General features: G+C 29.4%; 2 protein-coding genes across 2 annotated transcripts in view; both read right to left on the bottom strand.

The window, feature by feature from the left end:
• Positions 1 to 13,283, bottom strand: part of LOC105622149 (coatomer subunit beta') — a 19,029-nt gene extending 5,746 nt beyond the window's left edge. Inside the window, exons 1-3 of the mRNA XM_012203581.1 lie at positions 13,278 to 13,283; positions 1,654 to 2,005; positions 260 to 1,198 (exon numbers count right to left, since the gene is read on the bottom strand). Coding sequence (XP_012058971.1) covers positions 260 to 1,198; positions 1,654 to 2,005; positions 13,278 to 13,283 — 1,297 coding nt within the window. The remainder of the gene's footprint in view (positions 1 to 259; positions 1,199 to 1,653; positions 2,006 to 13,277) is intronic.
• Positions 13,284 to 14,305: 1,022 nt separating this feature from the next.
• On the bottom strand, positions 14,306 to 15,147 carry LOC105622148 (histone-lysine N-methyltransferase SETMAR-like). The gene is made up of 3 exons (XM_012203580.1): positions 14,959 to 15,147; positions 14,661 to 14,888; positions 14,306 to 14,542 (listed from the first exon to the last, which is right to left on the bottom strand). The coding sequence occupies exons 1-3, from the start codon at positions 15,145 to 15,147 to the stop codon at positions 14,306 to 14,308; spliced, it is 654 nt and encodes a 217-aa protein (XP_012058970.1).
• Positions 15,148 to 15,590: the final 443 nt, after the last annotated feature.

The raw sequence follows: 15,590 nt of genomic DNA, 5'->3' as shown, positions 1-15,590 counted from the left end.
AAGTAACGAAGAAGAATATATATANATATATATATATATATATATATATATATATATATATATATATATACATAATAAAGATTAATAGCAAAGAAAAAATAAAATAAAAAAGAAAATACATATAAAAAATAAAATAAAGTTTTGATCTCGGTGAAACGCATACTCCTTCTCTTTTTTGCCAATCTTTGGTTGGTAGCAGTCGGAAGGAAAAAGAAAAATGCATATAAAGAATAAAGAAGAGAAGTAAAAGACATCGTACCATCCGCTCCGAAATCTGGCTTAAAGCTTTTCTTCTCCTTGAAGTTTTTGAAGACTTTTACCGTCGTGTTCCCCTCCCTTACTGCATATTGGCTTGAATCTGCTGCCCACACAAATTCCGACGCTTGTCCAAATGCTTTGTTTCTCAACGCCATTGATGTGTATATAATGTATTCTCCATCGCCACAAACCACCAGGAATCGCCCGTTCGGATTGTGCTGTATGGTCTGTGGATATATTTCGCAAGCACCCATGTCTTTGACGGCTAACGGTAGTCGTTCTCCATCTTGTGCTTCCTCGCCCAACGCCTTTAAGTTCACCTGCTGGATTTCGCTATGACGTGCCCATACAATCTTGCCACCCAATGAATCCATCGAAACAGCTGGTTCTTCTCGACCGACTTTAACCATAACGCTACCTTCGTCATATCCAATGGCAACGTTGTTTGAACCTCGCATGCATGCTATGGTCCATACTCTCTCAAAGCCATAATTAAGAGAAGACTCTAATCTATACATTCCTGCATGCCATATTCTAACAGTACCATCCTCTGAGGCTGTGAGAAAGATTGGCAATTCTGGATGGAAACATACAGCAGAAATATTTTGGGTGTGGCCTCCTAAAGTCTGTACGCAGGTCTTGTTTTGATAATCCCATATCTTGACATATCTGTCATCAGCTCCTGAGATTAGGTACGGTTTGTCGCCACCATGGTAATAATCCACACAATTAACACCTTTCTCGTGACCTTCCAAGGTAAAATTAGCTGTGGACGAACCAAGCTGCCACACTTTGACGGTTCTGTCAAGGGAAGCACTGGCAAAAGTATTGTTGTCCTTTGGATTAAATACAATCTGCATGACATAGTGAGTGTGTCCCTCAAATACTTGTTGGCAGATCCAGGACTTCTCCCAATTCCACAATTTTATCCACATATCATCTACAAAGAAAAATCATTGCATTATATATTATACATGAATAAACCTTTAAATAAGTGAGATGGCTACAACACTTCAGATATAATTTTCTTTAAAATCTTATTCTGGAAAAAAAAGTATTATCCAAAAATTTTAAAATTCATTATGTTTATTTCCCTCTATTTCATAAGAACCTAATTAATGTAAATTTAACTGTAACATAATATAACTACAAACTAAAAAATTTTGTTGAGAGATGTTATGAGTACACCTATCAATTTGTATATCTTTAATAAATCATTTTAATGCATATATGTATCAATTTAGCTTAGTTTTAATCTTGGTTCTAGTCATAAGATTCAAAAAAAGATGAAGTTGAATTGAGAATAATTAATAATTTACATTAATAGAAGGAGACATAAACTATCTAGTTACTTAATCTTATTAAAAATTTAACAGGCAAAATTTTTTAACTTACCACTACTTGTAAGTATGAACGGCTGCGTCGGATGCACGGCTATACATCTGACATAATCACTGTGCGCCTCAAACGAGTGAACACGTTCCAAAGTGTTATAATTAAATATTCTGATCTGCATGTCATCGGAGCCAGTGATAACCCAGTTCTTACGTGGCACGAACTTCGCTGTCCGTACCGGCAGGTCACATACCTCAAATGTCTTCACCAAGGTCTGTGTTTCATGGTTCCAGATATTGACATGGCCTTGGTATAGTGAGCAGAGCATCCATGGCTCAGTCGGATGGAGATCCACACTCTTCACTCTGTCTGATCTGGCCGTCAGCTTCCGCTTGATGTCTAATCTTAGAGGCTAAACAAAAGAGCCTTGATTTACAATTCGTTAAGTTTCATACTGTATTTTTTTGCTGTCATGAAGATTTTTTTCATTTTACAGTTTTACAATTTTCATTCTAAATGTATGCATGTTACGTTTATGAGATTCGCGTTGAGAGAATTTATTTTTCTCATGAAATTCACACAGAAAAATAAAATATTTCTAATTACACTACGCGGATGAATTTTTTATCATCCTAAGAATCCTAATGAATGTTTTGACATATCCCGAGAACAAATGTCAATGCAACAAGCACACGACGTATTGTTACTCTGATATTGTTCCATGTTGACTCGGTTTTCTTGTATACATAGTCTGCGTTATTTATTTTTTACGTACCATCTTGTTGTTGTTGATTATTCACGATCCACTATTTCAAGTGCTAAATTATCACTGTGACTGCATTAACAAGGCTCTAAACACGATATTCCTGCCATGAAGTTAGGACGTGGCCGATGCCGCGAACGAAAATGGCGCCCACACACGGCAAATGACATTACTTGCCGAATAAAAAAAAAAGAATTTATCTTTCGAGAACACGATATCATCAGACCGTCAAAGAAAAATCTAAGAGTTTGTGGCACCACCAACGATTCCAGATGCTAGAGCCGCCTGTATTACCGATAAAGCATTTTTGATGTTTTTGTTCAAATTTCTTCGTAGCAGTTTCACAGAATAAAAATTTCCCAATTAAAATATATATGCTAATGTACTTGTCGCTGATGTATTTTGTGTTCAAAGCTGAAAAAAAAAAAATTATGAATTTTTTAATTCATTTTTATCCCAGTATGGTGACCAACACTAATACATATCTTTATTCTGTGAAATTATTAAGCCTATTCTACAATGTGTTTTTTGTTTTCTGTTTCTCGTTTTTACTTGTTGTTTTTTTCTTCTTTGCAACTTTTATCAACAATAATATTTTTTTGCTACGTATTTCTTGTTTCTTTCTAAGTTCGTTATTTTTTATCTCGAGCGATATAAAACAAAAAACTGGCTAAGAAGACAAGATGTACAAAATAACAAAAGGCAAGAAACAGGAAACAAAAAGCACATTGTAGAACAGGCTTCAGGAAGAAATTCGACAAAAACAAAAACGTCAAAAATAATAATTTTATCGGTAATACAGAAGGCTCCAACATCCCCTTAAACCGTCAATCTTAAGCAAATTTTGTGACATAATATCCAATGGGGTTCCGGGGGATAATTGAAAAACAATGACATTGCCGACAATCGATAAAAATTTATGATTATATATAATTAACATATTTCGGAAAGGCTTCTACACATCGCATGTTGTACACATGCATCGCTAATTAGCCAATTTAAAAATAAAATATTTTTATTGATAAAAGCAAAAGTGAAAAATTACTAGGCACCAGTTGATACATATGTCGAGTGGTGTATGCAATCGTGATTATAGACAAACGGAATCCTTCCAATATTTCGATAATACATTATTAAATTTTTGATTTTTCTCTTGATCTTTTTGAATTCTTTTGATTTTTTTATTATACAAATTTTGTATTATACAAATGCTGTATAAATAAGTAGACATACTTTTAATGCTATATTTTATATATTGCCAAAAAATTACAATTTTTTCTCTGCAGTTATCATTTCTATTGATAATCAAACTTGGAAGATAACATTAAAATCACAGTTTTGTATAAAAATCGAATATTATTAACTTATGAACATATATACATATCTACAAAATTAATAAATCATAAAATTAGTACCGTATTATCAGTTTCTTACTCTTAAGTCTGATTGCATCAACGTTACTTTGACTTTAAACAAGGCTTAAAACTCTCTCTTTGTCTCTCTTTTGCTTTAAAACAAAGAAAGTTTTAAGCCTTAAAATCAAAATAATATTGGTGCAAGCAAGCCTTAATCACTTAAATTTTAACAGTCATGCTAACTTCCAAGCACCGATCTTTATAAGAGCGCGTTCACATCTTGACGGAAAAGTGGAAAGCGGAAAAGCAGCAGCCAATCAGAACTTTAACTGGTAATCTATAATTTCGGCTTTTTGTACTACTTAAGGCTTAAACATAATAAGCACAAGTAACAGGGAATAACGAGCCGTCCAATTAGAACTCTGGGATATAATATCGAATTTATACTGCAGAGCTTGATTGCATAACTTATTATTTCCTGTTGCCTGTACCTATTTGATTTGATTAATTGTGTTTAAATCTTTATTACTAGCGCGAGTTCTGATTGGCCACTGCTTTCCTGCTTTCTGCTTTTTCGTTTGTGCAGTTCAACTGCACACACCACTTATATCGGCCGGTTCCTAATAATTTTTAACTGCTTTACCAATGAGATTCTATTATTTTAAATTAATTAATTAACGTATGGGCAATTGATATATACTCTTTTTTTATACATATATTTGTTATTCGTAATATAATTTTTAAAACATTATTTTTATACGATTAAGTTAAATTAGAGTCCGATCGAAACTATTTATATTTCAGACTTGTCGTCGATTCAGTGCTCCAAAAAAAGAGAATAGTAAGCTTTGTAGTCGAAATAGAGTGAGAGAAAATTAAAAAAAAAATTTTAAATGCTGAGCAACAAGCTAGTTTGTTTTAGACTTGTTAAAGTTGTCTTAAAATTGTAAATATCTAATAGAATATCTAATGATCAGCACTTTATTATTTTGAATATATTATGTGAGGGTGATGACCTTCATTTTAATATTCCATTAAATTTAAAGGCATTTTTTAATTTTAAAAAAACGTATCATTAAGAATACCCGTTTCAATACGTTTGGCAGAGAAGACGACAAATTGCTATTGATAATAGCATCTAAATTCAGAAACTGAAACAACTTAGGAATAAAACAAATGTCTGGAAGCAAAGTTATTATTTTCAAATTAAATACATCATTATTTAATATATCTAGTTTATTAAGATTCTATAAATTTATTGTATTTAAATCTTTCATAATTAATAAAATTAAAACATATTTACAATTTTATACTCTTTATAAATAGTATAATTAAGGCCGGTATTCATAGTCTTATTTCAAGACTGTCTTAAGTAATGTCTTAAGACGCTAATGCAGCCTTCTGATTCGTGACTTTTTAAGACCATTATATTTAAGATCGTACTTAAAATGGTCTTGAATATAAGATCTGATTACGAATACCGGCTTAAGATTCCTGACTACTCAGCTAGTGACACAGAATCAGAATGGCGACCTAACGAAACCGGTAACTGACATGCAAGCACGAGCCTATGTATATACATGTGCTCTCGAACAAGCCATGTGGCTCGTGCTTGTGTGCGTGTTACAGCGTCTCGTCATGATAAATGACTGAACTTATAGGCGTGGAAAAGTGACGTTTTGACAATGAAATTTATGTTGCGTGCATTTCGTTATTATTTGTATAATTGTGAAAATGTGACTTGTCTTGTATTTATCAAAGTCGTAATTATCGACGAAAACTGAAATTATCTTGGAATTTTATACGTAAAAGCGTATTTTTTATTCGTTTCAACAGCTATTAGACTATGTGTTTTTATCCGAATATAGACTCACTTTATGTGCCTTTTATGATCATTTATTGACTGTCAAGAGAGGAAAGGACAGTTTTCGTCGATTTTTTACAAAGTATTTTAAAGCGATCTTATCAATTAGATTTATTCAAATTGTCTTTACTTACAAATGACGCGTAACATAAATTAACGTGTTATCCCTCGCTTCTGACGTCATGATTCCAACATGGCCGCCGCGACTAATTGAGAGTTATAATATTGACTTGGAGGAAAAGTTCTGCGGTATTTTGTTAGCTCAAAATCATAATTACAATATCTTTATTAAAAATGAACAAAATTTAAATTAAAAAAAGATTTTAAAACATGAAATCTCTACATTTGAATGGTGACTTTTGATTTATTGATTTTTGTAATTTTTATATATAGAAAACTGACCTAAAAAAATTTATGTAAATTTTCGAATTATCTATATCGTGAAAATTTGGAGTTTTCCTTACAAAATCGGTTTTTTTAAATGTTTCTATGATTTTGAATTCTTGAATTATTCGCGAGTTAAGTAGAAAGTATTCTCACTTTGATTACTCATGACTTCATTAAAAATCGTACTATTAAAAAAAAACAGATTCTTAAAGCTGAAACATTGTTCTATTGAGTAATATAATTGTCAATTAAAAAAAAATAGAATATATAAATTTGAGCTAAAAATATGGTATTACTATCTTTAACTATTGCACAATGGTCATAACAATAGTAATATCATTTAATAACATTTTTATAACTCAAATTTCTATATATTTTACGTTTAAAAAAGCATGATATTATTTGATAGAGCAAAATTTCAGTTTTAAGAATCTTTTATTAATTATGGTACGGAGTTGAACAATCTAAATCAGAGAGAATATTTTTTTATTTAATCCGCTTAACTTGATAACAAAGTCATAAGAATTTTTTAAAAACGACTTAAAAAAAAACTTTAAGCTTTTACGTCAGATAATTAAAAATTTCGTAACAAATATATATTCTGTATATAATTTTGAACTAATCAAGTTCCAGAGAACTTTTCTCCAACTCAATATTATTTGGTATAATATTGCAATAAGTTTTATGCATTTGTACAAATAATATCACATTTTCTAATAAGTTTTTCATACTATTGATAAAAGCTATTATCATGGCACAATTACATACAACATGACAACGTTTTTCATGAGTAGCACTTAATAAATTGATTTAATTTATGTAGATTGGAATAAATAAATTATAATGAAATGCTTAAATGAAAATTTTTCTTAAATAAGTAGTAATGAAGCAAAAGAATTCCACCACTATATATATAGAGATTCGAATTATTCAAATCTATTCACAGAAAAGAAATGAAAATACGCAACAAAAATTTGAAAGAATGTATAACTTATTAGACTAAAATTATAGCAAACACAAAAATAAAATTTTGTCGGAAAAAAGTGAGAATAAAATAAAAAATGAATTTTTTTTACTGAAAACGTGAGCAAAAGTGAGTCTTCTTCAAAATAGTGAGTAAAGTGAGAATACTAACTCAGCGGCAAGCCCAATATTTTGACGGTCGAAATCGAAAAAAAATATTAAGTTGTCAAAGAGAAGCTAACGCGCGCGCGCGGAGTCACATTTTTTTCGACCGGAGTCGAAAGCCTCAACTTTTAAAGAAATCAAATCAGTTATTATTAGGATCACATCAAAGTTTGTACTCAAATTGTGTTAAGCTTAATCAACAAGTTAATAATCAAAATCGAACAGTTTTACATTGTAATATAAGAATAAAAGCATTCTTGGCATTTTCATCAAATAGATTGCTGCACCTATCCGCATAAATTTGCCCAGTAGAAATAGTTCGGCTTGCTACATTAGTCGGCGGTGCTGATAAATATTTTTTTGCAGCTTTCTGCAATTGCAGATATGGACTAAAATACCAATAAGCATATATATTAGCATTTCGCTGAAGTCTAGGCTCTTTTAAAAAAGATTGGAAAGTTTCCTGTAAAGATGTTTCTCGCTCTGACAACATATTTTCATTTTCCTTTATATTCGGACAATTATCGTGAGCTTTCCATAATCCTGTTCCAATACATTTTTTGAAGTTGAAGATTGTTCCATGTAAATATGAGTAATTTCGATAATTTTATTAATATTTTGTATTGATATTTCATCTTTAAACAAAAAATTTGCGATTTCTTTTTTTCCAATTTCGATTTCATCTTAGATATTTTATTTTAAATCTAGGATCTAAAAGAGTCGCAATTATCAATAGTACTGAATTTTTAACATAAACAAACCGTTTATTTAAAGACTCTAAGGTTTGTTTCATTTTGAAATAGTAATATTTTCATTGTTTATTGGTTTAAGTTTACCATAGTTTAACATAGTAATGAGTGGAATAATTAAAGAAAGCGTCCACTAAATACATCTAAAGTTCACTTCAAAAATTTTTCAACAGTTTTACAATACTTATGGATAATTCCCATTCTGCGTTATTAAGAGTTATTAAGAGTTTCTATTCCTTCATGTTCGATGTTATAGACATTGATGGCATTTTTTTGTTCAATGACATGTTCTAACATAAGGAATGTGCTGTATCACATTTCTATATCTGTATCTTGTATTAATGATGTAGAATACCACATGTCTGTTGACGCTTTAATAAATATCTACTTGTTCACTGTGCTGAAATACTCTACAATCTTTCTACATTTTCTTATGAGCACTTTCACATCTTCTTTCAAAAAAATAGCATCATGTATTGTTATAGCTCACAATTGAAGATTGCTATACATCCTAATACAGAAAATTCTGCAAAACGTTGGTGTAATTCATATTGGGGGCATTGTCTCTTATTGCCATATGGATTTTTTTTCTATATTGTAGCTATAATATTGTAGCTATAATATTGTAGCTATCTATTACAGCTCAATGAGCTTCTGGAAAATATAGGCTCCAGTATGATCTTTTTCTAAAATGCTGGCATCTAAAACCACCTTTAATCTCCCAGAAAATGTGCTGTGAAACTTAACAATGAGTAAGTTTTTGTCGGATTGGATCAAATATCTATAGTAAAATTAATCCATTCAGAAATTAAATCAATTATTTTTGCTTTTATTATATGTCGCTGGCATTAAAGTTGTGCGAAAATATTTCTCAGATTTCATTCTGTATTTGCTTGTTTTAACAGGTCTACAAAATTAAACTTTTTAAAAGCAGTACTTTCTACAATAGAATATGATAATACATTAACAATCAAAAAATTCATTATTGTTTTATCGATGCATTGCGAAATTTCGTGATCATCTGGCCAGAATACTTGCACTATGTTTAATCAAATTAGGAATTATAATTTGATTATTAGTAATATTAGTAGCATTTTTACATGTAGTTATTAAGTTTGATTCGAGTTTTTCACGCTTTATTCTAGCAATGATTGTTCTTGACGTTCTTGTATTTCTTCATAATATCTGATAAAAATAAATAAAGCACTAATTTAATAATTTTATTTTAATCATATACATATGAATCTTGCACTCATAAAGCTATATGAATACAAATTGATTAATATAAAAGTAAGAATAAAATAAATTTAGATAAATAAATCTTTTTAAATACTGTCGATGTTGCTCAGAATGATATATCAATAAACACTGTTTTAAGCCATACACTACTTGTTTACTGGCTTTGTCCCAGAAATAATAATTTATTACACATATTGCACTGAGCCTTAGATAGATTTGAATCAGATTTGACAAAATAATTCCATATAGAATTTCTTTGGCATCTTAAAAAATATAATTTGATTTTTGAAATGTCTTCATTCAATAAAAGTTTTTTCATCTACTGAATTTGCAACAGTGAAAATATAAGCAGTATAAGCACAATAATTATTCAAGTAACATAATTATTAAAGTAAAACACATAATTATTTAAGTAAAACACTACAAAAACAGAGATAAAATAGAAATTACAATTTGATTAACAACTGGCGGGAGAGGAGTTTTTATATGTTCTACTGAATGGTGGATTTGCGCCTATAGCCTCTTTTATTACTTGATCATCGTAATTAGTTGCAATCCTGTAACCTATAACCGGCAAGCATCCGAAAGGTTATATTTAAGCGACATGTGGCAACCATGAAAGGGATAACATGTGTGCGCAACTCAGTTTGTAAGCGTTTTTCTCTAGCATAACATGAATATTACGTGACATTGCTGTCTGGGAAGCGCTTATTGGATTATAGACAACTAAATCGAAAATGGCGATCAAAATAGTCAATACGAAAATTATCAATATTTTGACTCAGATAAAAGGATTGCGCTACTTTGATATATCTAGAGTTTTAATTATGATGCTTGACGGGAATGTACTTTCTACAATGTCACATTTCATTTTCTAATTTATAGTTGAGAGATATTAAGTCTACACACACGACGCATGTAAATAGATCATAAATATAAAGATCAATTTAAATTTGCGTATAATTTTTTTATTTTCATTAAAAATAATAATAATTTTGTTCTAAATTTTAATTTGATATGGTGCATGTCACTTAATATTTATTTCTTTATTTATAATTGCGTATTATTAATAATTATTTATAATTGTAAATTAATTGTAATGTGACATCGATCATAAATACTATATAGTACTCAATCGAGATAATTATTTTATTATTGAAGGAAAAAACATACATAAAATTTCAATATAAAAAAGTACATACTTTTTAATTGTTAAGAATAACGTCAATCTCATGGAAATTTATATGACGAATAAAGAGATCTAGATTTATTACCTTATCATTGTAATTGGTCATCCGTTACAAACTGATGTATGTATATCCCAGAGAATATGCATGTCTGAAAGACATTCCAATTGATTAATCACAATCGAATGAGAAGCGAATACTCTCTAGTAAAGAGTAGCCACCCATTTGAATAATTATTATAATAAAAAATTAAACAAAATTCAAAAACTTTTCATTCAGTTTATAAATTTATAAAAGTTAAGTAGTATGATTATAAATTAGACAGTTACAAATTAAATTGACGTTTAATACTTTAAGGAGACATAGTTATACGCGAGTGTTACTTACTACAACAAAAGTTGTTCAATTTAATTCAGTTAATTATCAGGTTAATTATTTTTTTCAGTTTATCTAACTTAACAATCAGTTATTCAGATTTATCATCCTTTTAAGTTTATCGTCACTTTCCGATAACACCCTACATGTTTATTAACATCACTTTTAACTTTCTAATAAAATATCGTTTTTTCATATTACTTCTTTATTTCAAAAGTGACATTTTCAATTCAAAATAATTCCGAGTAAATAATTTCCAACATAATTTCCGAGTTCTTATCATAAATTAGTTAGATAAGCATTTTGATAATTCTATCAGTTATCAAAAGTGAATACTTAACTATATAAAAAATAGTCAAAACGTCGCATTTCTAAATTGATAATTTTAAAAAATCATCAAGTTCAACACAATTGACAAAGGATGATTTTTTTAAAAAATGTAAAACAATAATGACATTTGATTGTTGTTAAGAATATATTCTTTTTGTCAATATTATTTAATTAGTCAACAATAATTTTCTGTGAAATTAAAAAATAGTTTTACCAGGAAACTTAATTTTCTGAATTGTGTCACTTTTGAAGAACATTGAGACATCTTATAAGACATCCTAAAATGTACGAAACATTTTTTAGAAATATTGGAAATATTGATACTTAAAAAAAATTCATATTTTAAGATTTTTAACTCTGTTTCTTTATTTAAGAAGTTATTTTATACAGGATATATATAATGATTTCACCTGAAATTTTATTTTGAAAAACATACTTACCTAGTGGGATTCAAACCTGAGACCTCTTATGATTATGACTTTCCTATGTTACGTGCTGCATTTCTTCAATCGATAAGTGTGTTATTTATTGTCTATAAGTTTCAGAGATATCATTGAATTCCCGCGCAATTTAGAGATTTTTAAAAATCCCTAAAAATAATTTTCAAAGGAATCTTCTAAAAACCTCTGAAAAATGAGAATCTATTAAAATTCTATCTTTAGATTCGAGATATTACTGAATTTTCGAATTTTAACAAAATTCAAAGACTTTTGACACCTGAAAATGATTTTCAGAGAATTCATTGAAAATTTCTGAAAAGTAAAAAAACCTTAGTTGAAAATTCTATCTTCAGAGACATCACTGAATTTCCAAATTTTAACGCAGGGATTTTTAGACAATTAGAAATGATTTTCAGAGAATTCGCAGAAAATCTCTGAAAGGTGAAAAATCATGAAAATTCTGTCTTTAGAGATATTGAATTTCCGAGTTCCAGCGAAATTCGGTGATTTTTAGACATTTGGAAATTATTTTCGTAGAAATTACTGAAAGTCTTTAAAGAATAAAAAACCATGAAAATTCTATCTTCAGAGACTAATTTTAGAGTTTCAATGAAATTTAGGGATTTTTAGACACTTGGAAATAACTTTGATAAAATTTGCAAAAACTTTCTAAAAGATGAGAAACCATAAAAATTCTATTTTCAGAGATATCACTGAATTCCTGAGCCCAATTAATATAATTTCTCAGCGAAATTAAGACACATGATTTTCACAGAATTTGCTAAAAAATGAAAAACCATGAAAATTTATCCTCAAAGACATCACTGAATTTTCGAATTTCAGCGAAATTTAGGTACTTTCAGACATTTAGAAGTGATTTTCAGAAAATTCGCTGAAAGTCTATGAAAAATGAAAAATCGTAAAAAGTCTATCTTCAGAGATATTACTGAATTTTCGAGTTTCAGCAAAATTCAGAAACTTTCAGACACTTGGAAGTAATTTTCAGAGAAATCAGAGAAATTCTGATAATTCCTGAAAAACGTAATCCTTGAGAAAGTCTCTGAATATTACCGAAATCTCTGAAAAACATTTTCACACATTTGCAGCAAAATTTTTAGAGACATTTTTAGAGACTAGGGTTTAAGTATTTTTAAACAATATTTTAATGCTATCACTCTAGAATCCCCCTTCCTCCGTCACAAGAATAAAGTAATAGCCAGTTCTCACCGATTTTTTGCTATTTTTTTATAATTATGCAATAGTTTCAATGCTTTCGATAGGTCTTGCGCAAAGTTCTTGCTCTTAAGTATTATTATTATTAAATAATTTTTTAATCTAACTGTTGGCAGCACATTTTTGATAAATATGTGATACCGACAATTTCTATATAGCAGTTCTTGATAAATTCTCGCATAATAGTGACTATTCTAAAAATAGAAACTCTGATAAAAATCTATAGAAAGTCTTGGAACTATTGCAGAATTATATAGGAAAATAACAAAAAGTCGGCGGGAACTGTCTATTACATGGTACTTTATCTATATGGTGCGGTGTCAACGCTCTGACTGAAAAATTGTTTAAAAATACTTAAAAGCAAGAACTTCGAGCAAAATCTGCAGAAAGCGTTCCAAAACTATTGGAAAATGTCAAAAAGTCGGCTGGAACTGTTCCGGTGCTATTGTTAAAACCTAGCAAGAACTATATAACTATTGTAGATGCAGACGGAACTGTGTATAAAATATCGGATTTTTCAAAATGAGGTGCCAAAAAAAATTTACCCATAATTTTATATGTATACTGATTACACAAGCGAAATATAAGAATATATCGAAACAACGTCGGAACTAGGAAAAACACAAAATCTTACCTTCATTTCAAAAACTATAGAAACACATCAGAACTTATAAAAGAAAAACAGACAATAATGATAAGTAATTATTCGCGCTATGTTATACTTATTAAAAGTTATATTAAAAGAGCTTACAAAAAAATAAATTTTTCTTCATAAATATTTTTAATATTATTTATTTGTAATATAAATTTTTTATTTACAAGTTTTTTTTTAAATTAAATTGGATACTTTTATACTATTAAATAAAAACTGAATATTTTTCATATAGGTTTTTCACAGTGCAACATATCACCTTATCTTTATTAATTACATTTAGTTAAGAGATATTAAATATTCACATAAGATGCGTAAATATATTTTAATTAAGAATATACATCAATTTAAATACACACACGTATGTACGCACACATACATTATACTATATATAAACTAAAATATTAGGATTACATTATTATAAAAACATAATAATAAATATGTTAGGATTAGTGCGAATTTAAACATTTTTTAAATATTTTTCTACATATACACTGGAAATTAATACTAAATTTTGAGAAATAATTATTTGAATGGTTCTAAGTAAATAAATATATATTTACTAAATGTATTCAAATATGTGTATATTTATTTAATAAATGTAAACATTTATTTAGTAAATGTATACTTATTTAATAAAAAATTATTAATTGGATTTAAGCATCGATATCATTTTTTAAAATGAGTAATTATTTATTTACTGTAAATAAATTCTTACTTAATACCACTCAAAGAAATATGTATTATTTAATAAATATTACAATACAATTTAATAAATATTATATATATAATTATGTAATTATATATAATTATATAAAATTATGTATATTGGGTCATTTAAAAAGTATCCGCGGTTTTCTGTTCAATTTTTGAATGAAATTTTTCTTTATTGAAAATCAATTTTAATCAAGTATATTGGCCATTATTATCTATAATCTTTTGCCATTTTTCAGGTAATTTCATAATTCCATCCGTGTAGAACTTCTGTGGTTTATCGGCGAAAAACTTTTTCAAGTGATTTTCGGCAGCTCTTTTGTCGGCCAATGTTTTTCCATCAAGAGATAGATTCTGCATCGAAACAAATGATAATCAGACGGTGCAAGGTCCGGGCTATACGATGGATCAAAACTTCTCAACCAAGCTCCTTCAATTTTTGGCGCGTCATCAAAGACGTGGTCTGGCATTATCATGATGGAAGACAACACCTTTTCTGTTATCAATTCTGGTCGTTTTTCCTTAATCGCTTCCTGTAATCTAGTTGTGAACAGTAGAGCTCTGAATTAATCGTTAGGCCATGTGGTAACACCTCATGGCGTTGTCATGATGGACGACTCCCTTCTAATCCCACCATACACATAGCATCACCTTATTGGCCATCAATCCAGGCTTTGAAGTCGTTTGTGGTGGTTCGCCGCGCTTACCCCATGATCTTTTACGAACGATATTCTTGTATTTTACCCATTTTTCATCGCCCGTGATGATTTGCTTCAGAAATGGGTCGCTTTCGTTGCGTTTTAGTAGTGTTTCGCTGATGGAAATTCGATCAATCAAATTTCTTTGCGTTAATTCATGTGGCACCCAAACATCGAGTTTCTTTGCGTAGCCAGTCGTTTTCAAATGATTTCAAACACATTACTTCTTAGTGCATTGGCTATCTTCTCACATGCCGATCTTGCTCGACCAGTTGCAAAATTTCATCGACTTTTTCAGTGACTGGCCGACCAGAGCGAGATCGATCTTTGACTTCAAAATTTCCAGAACGAAATCGAAAAAACCACTCCTGCGTCCTGCGTTCACTTACAGCATCCGCGCCGTAAACTTCACAAATTTTTCTGCATGTTTGTTTCTGCATTTTTACCTTTTTTGTAATAAAAAAGCATCACATAGCGTATTTCTTCAGAAATTTCACTCATTTTCAAACCAATATAACTTTTGACATGATTGATGAATTACTAAACTTTGTTTACAAAAAATGTAATCTAAAATGTCATCTTTCAGACGCGCATTCGTTTGACAATCGGATTGTTGCCCGATATATGACCATCAACATCATCTAGTGACAAAAAACGCGGATACTTTTTAAATGACCCAATATTGTTATATGAAATATGTTCATAATACAATCTTATATAATTATAAATCTTTTTCTCCTGGGTAATATTTTAGGAAACTCAATACTTGTTAACATAATAGAGAAGTATAACTAAAAGAACTTACTGAAAAAATATTTTTTTTTATTTATTGGCGTTATTACTACTTTTGTAAGGATAACTAAGGATAAAAAAGTGTATTACA

This window comes from Atta cephalotes, assembly GCF_000143395.1.
Source record: "Atta cephalotes unplaced genomic scaffold scaffold00040, whole genome shotgun sequence".
Lineage (NCBI taxonomy): Eukaryota > Metazoa > Arthropoda > Insecta > Hymenoptera > Formicidae > Atta > Atta cephalotes.
The sequence above is the reverse complement of the archived record's forward strand: the minus strand, read 5'-3'. Positions and strand labels throughout refer to the sequence as shown.

What these genes read in the sequence shown, in the direction of transcription:
- LOC105622148 (XM_012203580.1), bottom strand. Translation starts at nt 15,147, where the DNA reads ATGCAGAAACAAACATGCAGAAAAATTTGTGAAGTTTACGGCGCGGAT. An exon ending in TGGTCGAGCAAGATCGGCAT is followed by an intron (nt 14,889 to 14,958) that starts GTGAGAAGATAG and finishes GGCTACGCAAAG; the next exon opens with AAACTCGATGTTTGGGTGCC. An exon ending in CTGGATTGATGGCCAATAAG is followed by an intron (nt 14,543 to 14,660) that starts GTGATGCTATGT and finishes ACTAGATTACAG; the next exon opens with GAAGCGATTAAGGAAAAACG.